Genomic DNA, 15,311 nt, shown 5'->3' with positions numbered 1-15,311 from the left:
ATTTTCCTGCATGTAAATTCGTAGGTTTATAAAAATTATCGCGTCGATGAGACAGCGTTCGGCAATAGGTACGACTTGATTGCACGCGTCAAGTCAGATCGTCGGAAAATATTGTCTTTCGAAACTGTTCAATCGTAGCTCCGCTCAATCGATCGCGTTGCAGATCAAACGTTCATCTCCTTTATACAAATGGCAAATTCCTCAGGAAAATATAACAAACCGCATGAAAAGTGAAGTGAAAAGTGGGGCGAGTTAGGAAAAGAGGGAAAAATCCTGGATGGCAAGTTGAGGTGAGGCCGAAGGCCTGCGGCAAGGGTGTGTCTATAGGTATAGGTAGTTAGGTAGGTAGGTAGGTGTATACATAAACGGTTCTTCAGAGCGTTCGCTGCACAGCGGCAGTCTGGCAGGCAGGCGGAGTTGTGACTTTCGACAAGGTAATTGGCCCTCTTCCCACTTTTTCCGGACGGAGGACCGTAATCCCATCAGAAGTGTCACAGCTTATTTGGCCTTGTTACGAAGATGAGAATATGGGTCAGCTTTATGGGGACGGCTACGAATATCCGCTACCTCTCTCTTTCTCTCTCTCTCTATCTCTCTCTAAATCTTTTTCTCCTTTTCTCTTTCTCTCTTCCCATAGCGACCCATGGATCCCGCAGCCTACGAGAAGAGGCGGCAGGTGTGCGCTCGCGCACAACCATTGTGCGGGGGCGGTCGTTCGTTCAAGTGCCTCTTGAGAGGGCTTTTCAAGATATAGTCCGGGTAAATCTTGGACCGAGTGTGTGTGTGTGTCTGTGTATAACGTCTCTCTGCGAGAGTATGGTATATTCCATCTCCGCACGGTGGTAATGTCCTGGTGAGAGAGTAAAGACAGAGAGAGAGAGAGAAAGAGGTGGAAAGAATCTTATGGTAGAAAATAAAATGAAAAACAAACCTGTAGAAATGAAGATGAAGATAAAGCAGTGGGAACTATGAAAAAAAAAAAAAAAAAAAATCGGAGAGGGTGCACGGTTTTGTTTGTCAGAGATTGTTATAAGAGAACGCAATACACGTACGATGAGCTCGCTTTAGTTAGATCCTAGACTAAATTGTGTAAATTTCTTTCCCGCAATCTCACATGTATAATATGTGTCTATACTGGAGTTTTTTCGTGTGATTTTTTTCGGTGTTTGACTTTGTAACTTCACGTTCGATTTCAGCTCTGGGTTTGAGCAATTGTAAAAGCAGATGCATATTTTTCTAAATTGAATCAATATTTCAAAAATAACACTTTCTCGCAATTACTCACTTATATCGAACTGAATATTTTTACGTCAGGTCACGTTATCATTTCGCAAAATCTCTCGTTCAAGATTCTCGAGGCTACTAATTTTTTCCAGAAAATTAAACACGGTTAAATAGAGCCTCGTTTTAATTTGGATACGGTTTCTTTGACCCAATCGCACTTTGAATACGTAAGTCACAAATATTTCGCTTCAAATCATCAAATTTCTATAAACCCACAGTCAAATCTAAGCTTTGTACGCAGGAAAAGAAAACAATAATTCAATATTTGGCTGTGTATTCTCTCTCCAAAACAAAATGGCAATTTGAAAAATAAGTAAACGCTACTATTTAGGATAATGGAACAAAATCATTTACGCGTTCTATTTCTATGCAACCAACTGGTGTGTCTCACGCATTTTTCTAGGTAAAAATAACTCGTATTAGGTACACTAGGTGCTTTATATCAGTAGACATCGGAGTTTGAGTGAACCTATCGCGATTGCGAGGAAGCATGCGCGCAAATAGAGAGAGAAAACGACACGTTTGTATTCTCCTCTCCTCTCCTCTCCTCTCCTCGCCCTTCGAACATGTGTATAAGCGGAGAGTGTACAATGAACAACTGATGTAATCTCCGGAAACATTTAGGGGGAATTAGGCCGACAGTTGCTGCGTACCCACAGCGCATAGCTATAGCCCTAAACCTAGAGACTCTGGGACCACTGTAGGGCCCGGATCTAAACTAAGTAAGAATATATGTACCCTGTTGTACACAGGCTACATGTGTGCGCTTTATTATTATTATACAACGTACGGATACGTTGGGCAAAACGGAGGCTGTGAAAGCAGGCCAAGGCTCTCCCTTACTTTGTCAAAATATTTATTTAGCCCAGATGACATGTTTTTTTCCCTCCCTTTTCTCATTTTTCCATACCTTTTTTCCTATTTCATTCGCACGCGCGCGGCTCGACTGCGGTGCTAGAGAAATATTTGCGCGGGAAAATGACTCGAAACGTGATAAATTTCACATCATAGAATTTTTTCTTTCTTTCTTTTTTTTTTTTGTCTTACCAACAACTGTAATAGGTACGTAAAGTAAGACGAATTTGCAGAATAATTTTTAATTGACTCCAGCGAATTTATGCTGCTCGGCAGAAACAATAACATGTAAATTTACAGACTAGTGAAGGAAAAATTGCATTTGTTTAAACCGTGCCTGATCATTTCACAAAAATACCTGCAGCATGTTTTTCATCGTTATTCTATACGCGAAAATGAGTGCTCGTGTTTTTACTTGCTTAAACATCGATCGATGGACAAGTTTTTAGATTGCAAGAAATAATTTAATGGCAACGATACGGAAGTCGTATGATATATTCTTATCGTCATCTTTCGCCGTGCAAGCTCTGTATAAAATTTTTTTTACGTACTCAGCCTTATAAATAGAATAATACATAATATTGGCTACATTCATGCCGACGAATAATAAGTCTGAGCTTGCAGGGCGAGTATTCGAGTAATGAAGTAACAACTGTTCGCCACAATAAGTTATTATCATTTCGTATTCCGGGAGACAAAGGGGAAAGATGGCGTCTAGCTTTTTGCCGTCACGTCGCTGCAAAGACGCCTCTCGAGTAAACTTCTTGCCACGACTTCGTAACGGTTTTTTGCACATCTCGTTCCACCCTCGCGGCCCGCCCTTATATAAGTACTATATATACCCGAATGAAAGATGGCTGCACCCCCGCCTTTCTTGCGTACATCAAACAAATGACTGACTGTTCAATGTTCGCCGACACCTTCTTGTTGCTATTATTATTATCGTAATAATAGATCTTCTCGCGTATACGCGGAATGTTTCGTCAAATTTTTACGCGATCACTCGAGCAGGACGCGAACTCCCGAAGGTTGTATTTCGCCCTATAATCAACGGCGACAAAATCCCGTACGAGACGGGATAGCCGTGCTGCGTCGTGGCCGCAATCTAATTCCTCTTTTTACGTCGCAACCGGGGGGGGGCCTTAAATCAGCGGTGGCGAAAGGCCCGACGAAAGGTCCTTTCCGATTCGCCTGCGTGACGCTCGAGCCCGTTAAAATGCATTAAATTGCCACTCGGCATTATTTCCGCGACGCTATTACGACGTCCACTTGTCTTCTTGTGCTAATCAGTTGCCGCGTGTTATAGGTATACGCTTTCACACCCTTGCGGCTCCTTTCTCTCATTCGCAATAAACCCTCCACCGGTCGTATCTCTCTTTTCGCGCCTGTTTCGTCTTGTATACCGACCGGAAACAGCCAGGTTCCACATTGCGGGCAGCATCCTCCCCTCTTCCCCCCCCCTCCTGCTGTTTCCGAACAACGACCGCTCAGATAAATGGTCTTTGCAACATCGTACAGATACTGCGCAGACTGCAGAAATTACACGTGAATTTTGGCTCTTGTAATATTTACGGGTAAAGTAAAGGATCAACCAACGGATCGACACGATGTGTAAATTATAACGAAAGTTTGTAAATTACGAGGAGATTTGTGAAATCAAAAACTTGAAGGAACGTTCAGGGAATTTTTTTTTAACAATTTTTTTTTGGATGTATGTAACGTAATTACGACCGAATGTTGTTGATTTTTTCAACGTTTGATACAACTTGGAAACCAGAGAGAAAAAAAAATAAAAAAAAAACAAACGAATAAGCGTCAGCTAAATCAGTTTTTGCGTTACCTCATCTTTTCGCGGAGTAAAAATTTCTCTACAACACGGTGAAGGGTTCGGTATTCTTGCTTGTAGGGTCCGAGTTGTCCCTCGGAAGGAAATCGACGGCCTTCTATATACGTAGGCGTAGTCCCGAGGGATCCAACTCGCCAGCGGGGTGCCGATTCTGTTTGAAGAGCTAAATTTTACAGTCGAATTGACGCGGATGCGAGTTACGGAGTCCCCCGCATCTCCGTGTCCCGAGACCGTCTTTTACCGAGGCAGGACACGTCCTCGGACACTTGGCTGGAGAACGCGAGTAAAAGAGAAAGAAAGAAAGAAAAAGGGAGAAAAGGAGATCCGGGGGTGGGCGCGTGCCGTGCGGTGGTCGAAGGCGAGGAGAGCTTCGTTAAACATGTCAGAGAGCAGGGAAGAGCGCCGAGCTAACCGAGCTCGAAAGAAGATGGCGGGCGGGGGTGAAAAAGCTCCCTCACGTCCTCCGCCCTCCGGCCTTGCGGGCTCCTCGAGCGTGCCGGGTAAAAGTTTAATTGGAGAACCGAGAGGGAGTCAGAGCTCTGAGAGAAAGCTCCTCCGGCTTGAGCTACCGGGGTAAACAGCTCATTGTCAGTGCTTCAGGGTTCTTGGCACGCGTGCAGGTGGATCAGACACTCTCTCTCACGCTCCTTTGAAGACTTCGCCACGGCACTCAGTCTGCTCTTCTTGCTGCGGGTAGCTGCTAGCTGCCGCGTGATAAATTCGCCATCACGGACAGACACACGCTTCGTTTACCTGCGCTTCAACACCGTTTCGACGACGGTCCTCTCGGTGGATGCCTATTTAATTAACAATTATACGGGCACGCGAAAGATTTCGGTTGTTTGGATAAAGTTGGCTATAAAACTGGGCGCGATAAAAACACCCGTTATATGTACATGTACGCAATATCGATGGTAAGCGTAACACTGTCGGATTAACATGTTCGTCTCTGTTCGATTCGGCGAATCTTTTGCTTCTGAAACACGAAGACGTTGTTCAGAAATTATCAAACTGAATAATTCATTGTTATGAATTTTAAGCTTACAAAAGTTGGCAAAACCGTTTCGGCTTACGCGATCGCTAAGTGCGGATCACAAATATTTCGTGTTTTTTAAACTACCACGCTCATCGTCATATTCGTAGAGTTTTTGCGAATACCGAGATTTGTCAATTTGAAATTGTTTTGATCGAGTGATCGAGAAGCCGAAAGTTGAAAAAGTAAAAAACGTGAAAACTTTTGTCACGTTATTGTACACTAGCTCTAATTTATTTTTCCTAAAAAATTAGGAGTCGGATATTTTTTTTACCGCGACAGACAAAGGAAAAGAAACTGGAGGGCGTACAACGATGCGAATAATATATTTTCACCTTCCAGAGAACCGGCATAAATTAATTGAATGTAGCGCGTCCGGAGGAGAGATGGATGGGTTGGAGAATCTCGCGAGGTAGGCTGTAGAGATCAAAAGAGGTTGGCTCGCCTCTTGCTCTCGAGCTTTTACCTTTTCTCGTTCTTCTGCTCTTTTGCATGGAACGGAGGGGCGGAAGAAGATATGTTTTTGCAGCGGAGCGTGATAGGCCTGCGAATGTGTGCCTGTTGGTTATACAAATACTTTTACCTACGCGTACACCTACAAGTAAGACATGCACGATGCCTGCAGGATAGATATCGTCGGTCGGTTTTTCCCTCTACTGTGAGAAAACAGGCGCGGTACGCGACTCGACGCTTTGCCGGCACACTTTTCGCGAATATACGAGACAGAGAATTTCGACCCTCTCTGTGTATTATACTCGTACTTGTACAAGCGCCTCGCATATCCACTTGGAATTCAGAAAAGCGATCAATGCTCGGGGGCTCCTTCCTTACCCTTCCTTATTCCACCACATTCTCATCCTCCGCGTCGCTCTTCTTCGCGTCTCTGATGGCTTAGCTGACAGCCGACGTCACTCTTCTGACGAGCGTCATTTAACGCTTTGGAATAAATTATTCATCCATCCATAGTTTTGCGGTACCGGCACTTTGTCACCATCGTCCTTAATCGACCGATATGCGCGACTTCTTCCTCGGTATTACGAGATCCGGTAACAATGACGATGCCTGAGCGTATGTATCGCTTCCAACCTGCTTTTATTTATAGGTATCTGTTTCTCGATTTCAGCAGATCTGGAAAACTCCTCGGAGCCGTTAGCAAAGCCTTCGTTGACGGCATATCCCCGAACCCGGGTGTCTCTGGTTCTCTGTGCAAGCTGTGGTTGACCGCCGTCAAGATGAGTAAAGATGCGACGAGGGCTGCAGATAGGATACCCGCGGTGTGGGTGCCTCCTTGTCATCGGCTTTGTCCCGGGACTCGGCGAGGTGTGAAACTCGATCCGGTGGTTGGGCTCGAGCTCCCCGGTTGGCTCTTGGCGGGCCGGCTGAGCGCCAACTCGAAGGATTCGTGGCGGCGTTAACTCGAGCGCAAACACCGAGACCGAGCCATTAGGCATTCGTTGCCCTCTGATTGGCTCGCCCGCTTCTTCTCTTCTCTTCTCTTCTCTTCTCTTCTTCATTCTCCACCGTGGAGGAGAGTTCCAAACGCCAACAGGTTGAGCCCGTCACGGCTTTCGGGTACTCGAGTGCACGCACCGAGGATGCTTCGAACATCGAAAAGTTCTCCAGCTTTGGTAATTGTTCGACAACCACTGTAGGTATCGTATTTTTTGTGATATTATTGTTCCTGGGCTGCTCGATGCTTTTCTACGACTCGAAACTTTTTCCTCAATTTAAACACACGCAGGACATTCATATAGATCTCGAGCTTGACGTGTACGACCGGATCGCAGTGAGTCTACTTTACGACCATGTTCGAATTCATGGAATTCCGTGGTATCTAGAAAAGGCGGTGACCAAGGACCTCAGCACGAAGAACGTCGAGACAGAGAGGGTCGCTTGTCCGAGTGATTGATCAAATGGTCGAGAGTCGAGTATTGTCAGGTAAATTTTTAGGGTTCAGTAAACGTCAACAATAACCTTTGCGGATGATTTCAGGACTGGCGAACCATGAGCGGTGAACTCGGGGGTCTCGGAGGCTTTCTTAGCAAGGTCCTCCAGGATGTCTGAACCCGGTACCCGTGGTCCCGTCTCGACGACGAGTTCCTCGAAGACTCTCTCCGTCACCGTGTGAGAGAAACGCGGAAATCAATACCAAGTTGACCGGGGGTGCGGGCGGGCTGCCGGTCGTCTTCTTAACGTGGCGGTGCGGAGGAGCCGAGAGGAAGGAAGGAAGGAAGGAAGGAAGGATGAAACGGCGGAGGGGTGGATGGGGGGACGTTTTAGAGGAGAGCTGCCAGACGCGGAGAGTCACCCTCCGATGGTACACGGGGCGTCCCCGAAACACCCCCGAGTCTCGAGTCACCCTGGAAGTCGCCGCTAAGAGGAAGAGACGACTCTCCTCTCCTCTCCATTCAGGGCTAATGGGGTTAAACGCCCCGTTCGCTCCGCAGCGTGCCGCTTCGATACTTTGAATCGCGTTTTGCCCGCTGAGGATATTCGACTTTTGTAACGCGGATTCGAGGAACGACGGAACCCTTCGAGTTAACGTTCTTTCCGTTAATTGTGTAACGCATTGCAGCGGACCTAAACGGCGACTGGACTTCCACTCGATGGGCCGAAAGGCTGCTGGCGTAGATTTATATTCCCTTTGGTGGGAAGGGGCGGTCGAACCGGCCGACGGCAATCCCTAGGAAAACAAATAACCGCTCGAGTTATACTTTTTCTCTCCCTCGGTCCTCCGCGCAATCTTCTTATTCGATCCGACGGCGTTCCTTTGCAGGTCGGCTTCTTCGTCCCTCTGCAGATACCTTATATATAGATGGTACGGTATATCGTACGATGTCGTATATCATTTTCCAATCTGACGTTCGATTACGACGATGGTTCGACCGTTCCCCCTTCATCCACATATACAACTCACGCCGATTATGATAAAACCCGTATGGACAGGGTGCAGGACAAACTGTCAACGGTATATAATACGAGGTACATGCGCCGCGACTAAAACATCTGTCCGCGACTTACTTTCGTCGTAAAACCGAAACGCTAATCTTGACGGTGTTTGTACGGTTATTGCCGATAAATTATCATCAGCCGACTGGCAAAAATCGCTCTTGCTATCTCTGACGTTTCGTTTTTCCTCTGCGTCACTCTCGATTTGACGCGTTATTTTTCATGAGAGGGAAAGAAAAATTCAGAATACGTTTGAGGTCCGTCGAAACGCAATTCTTCTTACCTTTGTGAGCCATGTCGTCAGCTGTCACCGAGGCTAGGAGGCCGGTGGCGCCCGGCCATGGAGCGACCGCAGCCCCCAGCTGCTGGGAAGGCAGAATCTTCGGGCCTTTCGAAGCCTCCGGGTCTCTGTCAACAGAAATTAAACCGATCTTGAGTCAAGTGGCAAGAAACAAGGGAGACGCAGACGACGGTATTGAATTACCTCGGCTTGAACGTTCCGAGTACAATTTACTCTGCCCTTTTTGTATCCTTCTGTCTTATCGTACTCTCGATTCGATTAAAATTCACCTGAACGGATTGAAAATTTCTTTTTCGACGGGAATAATTTTGCTCATCGTTTTGCACTGTGATTTCTGCTCGTTCAGGATTACAAGAAATTTGAACTTTCGAAACGCATGTGTGTAGGAAGCATGAAGACGTTTTGCTTCAATTTACGAGTACGTATGTACAAACAAATCAGTCGACCAGTCGTCGTACTCTGGCTGTTCTACTTGTTAGCTCGATACAAACGTTCGAACTCGGTACGCGGTGAGCTTGTTCCAGCTGTCGAGATGCAGGTATATCGTTGTCGTTATTATACACGCGTTCGCGAGGTGCAACATCCGACCGCTATTTTAATTAGTAAAGCATTCGCGTGCGTATATGTGTGTGTGTCTGTGTGTGTGTTCGGTCCTGTTTACCCAACTCCGCCTGATTGTGCAATTGTACAATTGTACAATTGGGTAACGAGGTGTATCATGTGTGCGTTCATCCCGCAACGCCTTCGCGTTTCCATTACTCACCGACACACGATCGACGATCCGAAACTGTACGCGCGTGTATATATATATACAGATACATATATCCTTGATACCTAAACGCGTCACAATTGTCACAGTTGGCCCAGCTGGTGGACCTTAACACTCTATCGACGACTACGCTTATACCAGATACGTTTACTCGCTATTTTAATGCTTCGGTGAACTCGTCGGGATCAGAGTAAAGAATCGTCAAATGATTTTACGAAAAGTAGCGAGCTTAGACAACAGTAATCGAAATATCGTTTCAACTTCTCACAGTTGATCGAGATCGATTTCGCTTTTCAATACCGAATAGCAAAAAATGCAATCGTCAGTAAGCTTGGAGAGAACGAGGTGAATCACTCTCACCCTCTTATCGACATTCTACTTTCCTTCGATATTACTACTTTTTCGAGACGTGCTTGCAGGTGTTACACGGATACCGGGCTTCCGCATTTAGTTTACTCCGAGTTCGTCGGTGATGCAGGATCACGGGCGAGGGAGGATGGGAGGACTGTATACCTGCCACCGTCATCGGGGCACTAATTATCGCACTTTGCCAACGGCACTTTGAGAGGCTGCATACGTGCACGAGGACGTCGAGTCGTCGTGCCGTGCGTGAAGCAGGCTGTAGCAGCACCATCGGGACGTTTATAGATTTCCCGAGCTTTACTCTGCACCTCTGTGCACAAACACACACACACACACTCACATTCATGCGGTGCATAGCTATAGCTCACCACTGCATCTTCTGCACTGGGAGTGCACCGCTGCAACGCGGAGAGCGATAATTGCAACACTCGACTTTCTCGATATACGTATTATACGTACGTACATGTTGCGGGTTGCAAGGTACACCTTTCTACCAGTCATACATACCTACCCTTATACCAACGTTTGCAGGTACTCGAAACATGGAATTGAACCCGATGGAAATTGGTCTCTCAGCGACGGCTGTAGGCTCCGTTAATTTTTTTCGTATTAAACGTTCAAATTCTCTGTACAAATCTAACGATCCTGCAGTTTTTGGGTGTATAATAATTTAGCGAGATTGAGCGTAATTATGTATGCGATGATTGATTATTCAGGGAGGAAAATTGTGACACGTGTAATGCCGCTGTCCGCGGATCGGTTGCTGCGACGAAGAAGCCCTGAAGCGTACGGCTCGATACCTGCAGCTACTCTTCGTCTTACAACCCTTTCGACGACGAATCTGGACGACTGCACTCGATCGGGCCGGGCACGACGGACGGATTATCGGATGCCCTGCAAGACTCGTTTCCCGCACTATTTCCGGTCCGTTTACGGGCATCATCAGCTTGTGTATACACCGAGTACTCGAGAGCCACGGATTTCCGTACGATACGTGGGTGATTGCTGGAATTAATAAGCTGCTGCACAAGACATGGACGAATCTAGAAGGTGAATCTTATTTTCAACTGCAATACACGCATATTTTTTGCATGACATGGGTAGATATTTTTTCAGTAACAGTTCGGAGCATGGGTATATTTTAATTGGAGATTTTTATGTCAAATCTAACGTTATTTTATTTAATTCTATGTAAATAATATATTATTATTGTTATTGTTATTATTATTACCTCCGTATTTAAAAGAAAATTAACAATTTACGTAGGAATAACAAGTGCATAATTACGCGTGTATTTTGCATCGAATTTACGATATATTGATTCAACGCTTGAACGAATACTTATGAATGTGAACATTTGAAGCTTGTAAAATAATTAGATTTCTCCTCATGCCTGCAAGTATAATTACAGTTTACACAGTCGGGGTATTAAGCGCGCAAATTTATCTTGTTGCGAAACGTGTCTGCATATAAGCGGATTTTAAAACATTGCGGGGGGGGGGGAATAAATAGATATATAAGGATAAACGCGACTGACAACAAGTAACAAAGATCATAATTAACGTCATAGAAGCGCAAAATTGTATGAGAAAAAAAAACCTAATTAACAAAAAAAAAAAAAAGATAAGAATATAACTGAATGACACCTGAGGCTGTAAGCGCGTTGCGTGCTTCAATGACAACCTCCCCTACCAATGCTAATGATTATACATGCTAATTGTATCCTCTATCCTTGAGAGTATGAACCAAACCCGACGAGAGTTCTTGCGTAGTTTACTGTCAATTAATATTGTATCAGCTTGTACGTACGCGGGCTTATACGAAGAATGTAAAAAGCTGGCGTCGTTCTGCCTTTTTACCGTAGGGTGGAGCGTTGGCGGAAAAACTTGCATAATACCGTTCGCGTATCTGACAACTTGTACCGCGTGTCGTCGGTTTTTTTTATTTTTATAAGCAGTGTGAATTACGTTGTGACGCAGGGCTTGGAATAAAACTCATTATACGTGTAATACCTTATACCGTGTTATTTGTACGTTAACGCGTTTAACATGTATGACGATACGACACGTTTAGGCATATATATGTGTATGTATATACATATACGTACACAATTTAATTTCCTCTATCTCGATATTCGTTTCTATATAATGCAGGCGGGAATAAACGCTGTAGGGGTAATTCTTCGCAGCTCGTTCGTTACTTTTCAGGACGCGTGTATGTATGCTTATACGTATATTCCACGCCAAGTAACGGTGAGTCATTCGGTAGATTTAAATCTCGTCGTCACGGTCCTGATTAAATAAAAGCTCTCGAGATCTCGGGCTCTTCGCAAAAAGTCCGCGTCCGTCCGCCTCCCCCTCCCCCATTATTCCCTTCGCACACTGCAATCCGGTCTTAAGGATAATTCGAAGTACAAAAAGCTCGGCTGCCTCCGGAGGCGTTAAGCCGTTAAGCGCAATTATAGAAAAGCTTTGTATATCACGGTCTCGTCGACGTTCGATGCTCACTTCTGTTCGTTCGCTCGCTCGCTCGCTCGCTTGTTTGTTTGTTTGTTTGTTTGTTCGTTTGTTCGTTTGTTCATTCCGAAACACAGAATAAGAATAAGCAGGAAAATAATAATTTTTGCACGTCGAAAAGAATAAAAATGAAAAAAAAATAAAATAAAGAAATAAAAAACAGGTCCTCAGAACGGATCAAGAACCGTGAACAAAATCTAGAATATAATTTTCGGCTCGCGCCTCGCATATTGTACACTTAGCTCAAGGACCTTGTCGCCATTGTTCGTCAGCGGCGGGAATGCACATTCAGACTCTCTTGACGATCATTCAGGCCGATTTCACGCGGCACCTTTTGCCTCGACGACGCTGCAGGTGTCTGCCGAAATAACTCACGCGATCACGCATTTATAAATAAGCGAATACACGCAGCTTTTATACCCTCAACAATGTTCGTACGGACGTATTCGGCTGTCCCGGAGTCGTTAGTGCCGCGTATTGTTGACGTTATTGACTAGACTTTGCTGAAAACGAAATATGTATAATGTACCCGACGGCACAATGAGCTGATTGCGGGGATTCGGAATAATCGGCGGATTGTATATTAACGTGCGGACTTTTACGCGTTATTAACTTACGGCGATGAACCCTCGTTGATATTTTTTCCGATTCTTCCCCGTTAGCGTCGCTCGTTGATTCGATACGCTCCCAGCTCTCTTTCCTTTCTCTCCGCGTGTCTCCGATATCTCTTTCCCTTTCCTTTGCCTCTTTTCTCTCTTTCCCTTCTCTCTCACTCTCTCTCTCTCTCTCAACGGAGGCGGAGAAGGTCGCCTCCTTTTGTGTTGCAAATCGTTTCTCGCCCACAATAGATATCTCTGCGGCACCACCCTTCACCCCGAAACTCGGAATCACGTCCCATGCGTCGGCTGATTGTACGCGCGTCAAATCTGTTTACGGCTCGATTGGCCTCTTCTCCCTGATTCCGAACCCCCCTACCGATCCTCTCACGTACTCAGCGAGCCGATTTATCTCTGTATTCGCGAGTAAAAATGAAAAAGCTCGTTTCGGCTACAGACTTGCAGAGATAAACAGACGCGTGCTTGGACCCTCGCGCGCTTCTTCACTCGCACACTCGATGGGCCTCGCCGTCTGATCACATACCGTCTGACTCTCCTTGCCACGTTAGCTGATTCACTCCGCTTCGCGTCGCGAGTTCACGCCAAGTTGCGTAATTCGTTTTCACTACTTTAGGGGTGATTTTTCTTTTTTTACCCATACTGCAAAAACATATTTAACGGAGCCGTGTTGGATTAAAAATTGATTGTGGAAAAATTAACGGATGTAATATAATAGGTGTCTATTTGTGACAGGTGCAGAATTAGTAATGCGTATGTATAATCGATTCTAAACTCCGTCACGTGGATATATTTTCTCGTATTTCGGGGGTGCATTGAGAATGAGTTAAGCGACGGACTGACCAATTTTAGTCTGGGCACATACTTTGAGGCGTAATTTTTAATTAACCCGTAATAGGTACGTACCAATTTACTTCTCCCGTCGGACGGCGATTAACTCCTTGTTCCACTGCTTTCGAACACCACTGCGGTTATGTACGTGTGTAATATTAGTTACGAAGGGCTTGTACGACGACTTCGTGCTGCGTGAAATTTAATTTCTTTTGCTCGTAATTTAGTTGTAATTTTTTTTTTTTTTTTTTCTTCTTGATTTCTTTTCCTTTTACACTTATTTTGATGAACAATTTTTCATCCCGTGAATATGATAGATATTATGTGTACAATTCGGTGCATAAGTCCATGGTTCGTTTACCAGTTTAACGCGAAAGACGAGATTCACTTTTGAGAGATAAATGATTATTGTCACTGCAGGGAAACTTGCGTACATGTATGCGTTTACATGTCGCGCAGGTTCACTGTGTTGGTACAAAAACGAACTTGAATAATCTAAAGAATAAGTCTGTTTTTTCTTCTTCTTATTCTTCTTCTTATTTATCTATTTACTTTTCACTGACGCGAAGAAAAACATTTGACGATAGAGCAAAAATTTTTTCATTACGATCACTGTACGTAAGGTATGACTAAATCACATCAGCTGTAGTCGGCGAGTTACAACAATTTCTCATGTTCGTTATAGAATTTGAATTATAAAAAAAAAAAAAAAAAATTTACACCGCGCTTGTATGTATAATATGTTACATATATATAAATATATGTATATATATATATATATATATATATATATTTTATAACAAATACCGACACTCGTCTAGGTTGATTTTTTTACGTATACTTTGTGAGCAAATTTACGCATACGTGTATAATATATAATAAAGTGTGCGATTCATACGGTAGTTTCGGAAATCATCGAGGCACGTTCGGTATAATCAAATCGTCAAATGCGTACATACATAACATAACCTACACGTGCACATTTTGTGAACCATGCGCTGCACGATATACAAATAATACACATACGGTATCGACGTATAATACTTTTCAACCGCAGCCTGCATACGTGTAATACATGCACACAGGGAATTACATACAGAAACAGTAAATACCGCACAACGAACGCAACGTAACGAATCGGTTAATTAATTTATAATAAAACTGAAACGGTGACTTTTGTTTTTATACTTTTTAGCGGGGATTAAAAAACTGGCGGCCGAGACGGAGCGATTTAAACGCAACGTACCGCGTGCGCTCGCGGCGTGAGTGGATGTGACGCGGTTCGCAATGTTCTAGTCCGGCTCGCCGCTCTTTCCACGTTATAGGTAGGTGCTCGGTCTTTGGGCGCGCGCGATGTTCTTTGGGGTTTGAGAGCTCGCGAAAGCTTTCGAGTTTTACGCCGGTGCCGGGGGGCTGGGGCTGGGGCTCGCTTTCGTCGAGGAGGTGGGACGTCGGCGGTCGTCGGGGCGGCGAAGGGTGGGGAGGAGGGGAGAGGGCGTTGGGGGGAGTCGGCGTCGCTCGCACCTCCGAGGCCTCCGCCGCTCTATCTGCGAGCGCAGAGCGCAGCAAGCGCTCGGCTCCTTGTCCTTCGAAACGTACAGCCGCGCGCTCAGACTGACTCGACGTCCTGCGGGGCGCGGAAAGGGGCTGCGGGCCACCCTCTTTCGGAACGAAGGGATGGGGCGACGCTCCCTCGACCAATCGCAGCGCCGGCTTCAACCCCTGCCACCGATCGCGAGGATCCCTTGCAGGGATGCCTAACCCCTCTCACGTGACATCATCGATTCTGAATGGTGGAAATGCTCAGCGATGCGGAATACCCACCGGCTGCGGAGGGGGCACCGACGCTCCCCAACTTTGTCCGTACTTACGCGTATATGTGTGTACGTTCATGTATGCGTATATATACGTACGAATATGACTGCGCGCACGCGTGCCTGTGTGCGTACG

General features: G+C 45.4%; 1 protein-coding gene across 3 annotated transcripts in view; it reads right to left on the bottom strand.

The window, feature by feature from the left end:
* Positions 1–14,857, bottom strand: part of LOC107221130 (paired box protein Pax-6) — a 66,136-nt gene extending 51,279 nt beyond the window's left edge. The window contains exons 1-3 of one of the 3 annotated variants that reach the window (XM_015660026.2): positions 14,388–14,857; positions 13,437–13,919; positions 8,251–8,375 (exon numbers count right to left, since the gene is read on the bottom strand). In XM_015660026.2, coding sequence (XP_015515512.1) covers positions 8,251–8,263 — 13 coding nt within the window. In that variant the 5' untranslated portion in view covers positions 8,264–8,375; positions 13,437–13,919; positions 14,388–14,857. Of the gene's footprint in view, positions 1–8,250; positions 8,376–8,451; positions 8,735–13,436; positions 14,060–14,387 lie in introns of those variants that run through there. The other 2 variants (XR_006905074.1, XM_046744095.1) reach the window with 2 other exon arrangements.
* Positions 14,858–15,311: the final 454 nt, after the last annotated feature.

Source organism: Neodiprion lecontei, chromosome 6 (assembly GCF_021901455.1).
Source record: "Neodiprion lecontei isolate iyNeoLeco1 chromosome 6, iyNeoLeco1.1, whole genome shotgun sequence".
Classification (NCBI taxonomy): domain Eukaryota; kingdom Metazoa; phylum Arthropoda; class Insecta; order Hymenoptera; family Diprionidae; genus Neodiprion; species Neodiprion lecontei.
The sequence above is the reverse complement of the archived record's forward strand: the minus strand, read 5'-3'. Positions and strand labels throughout refer to the sequence as shown.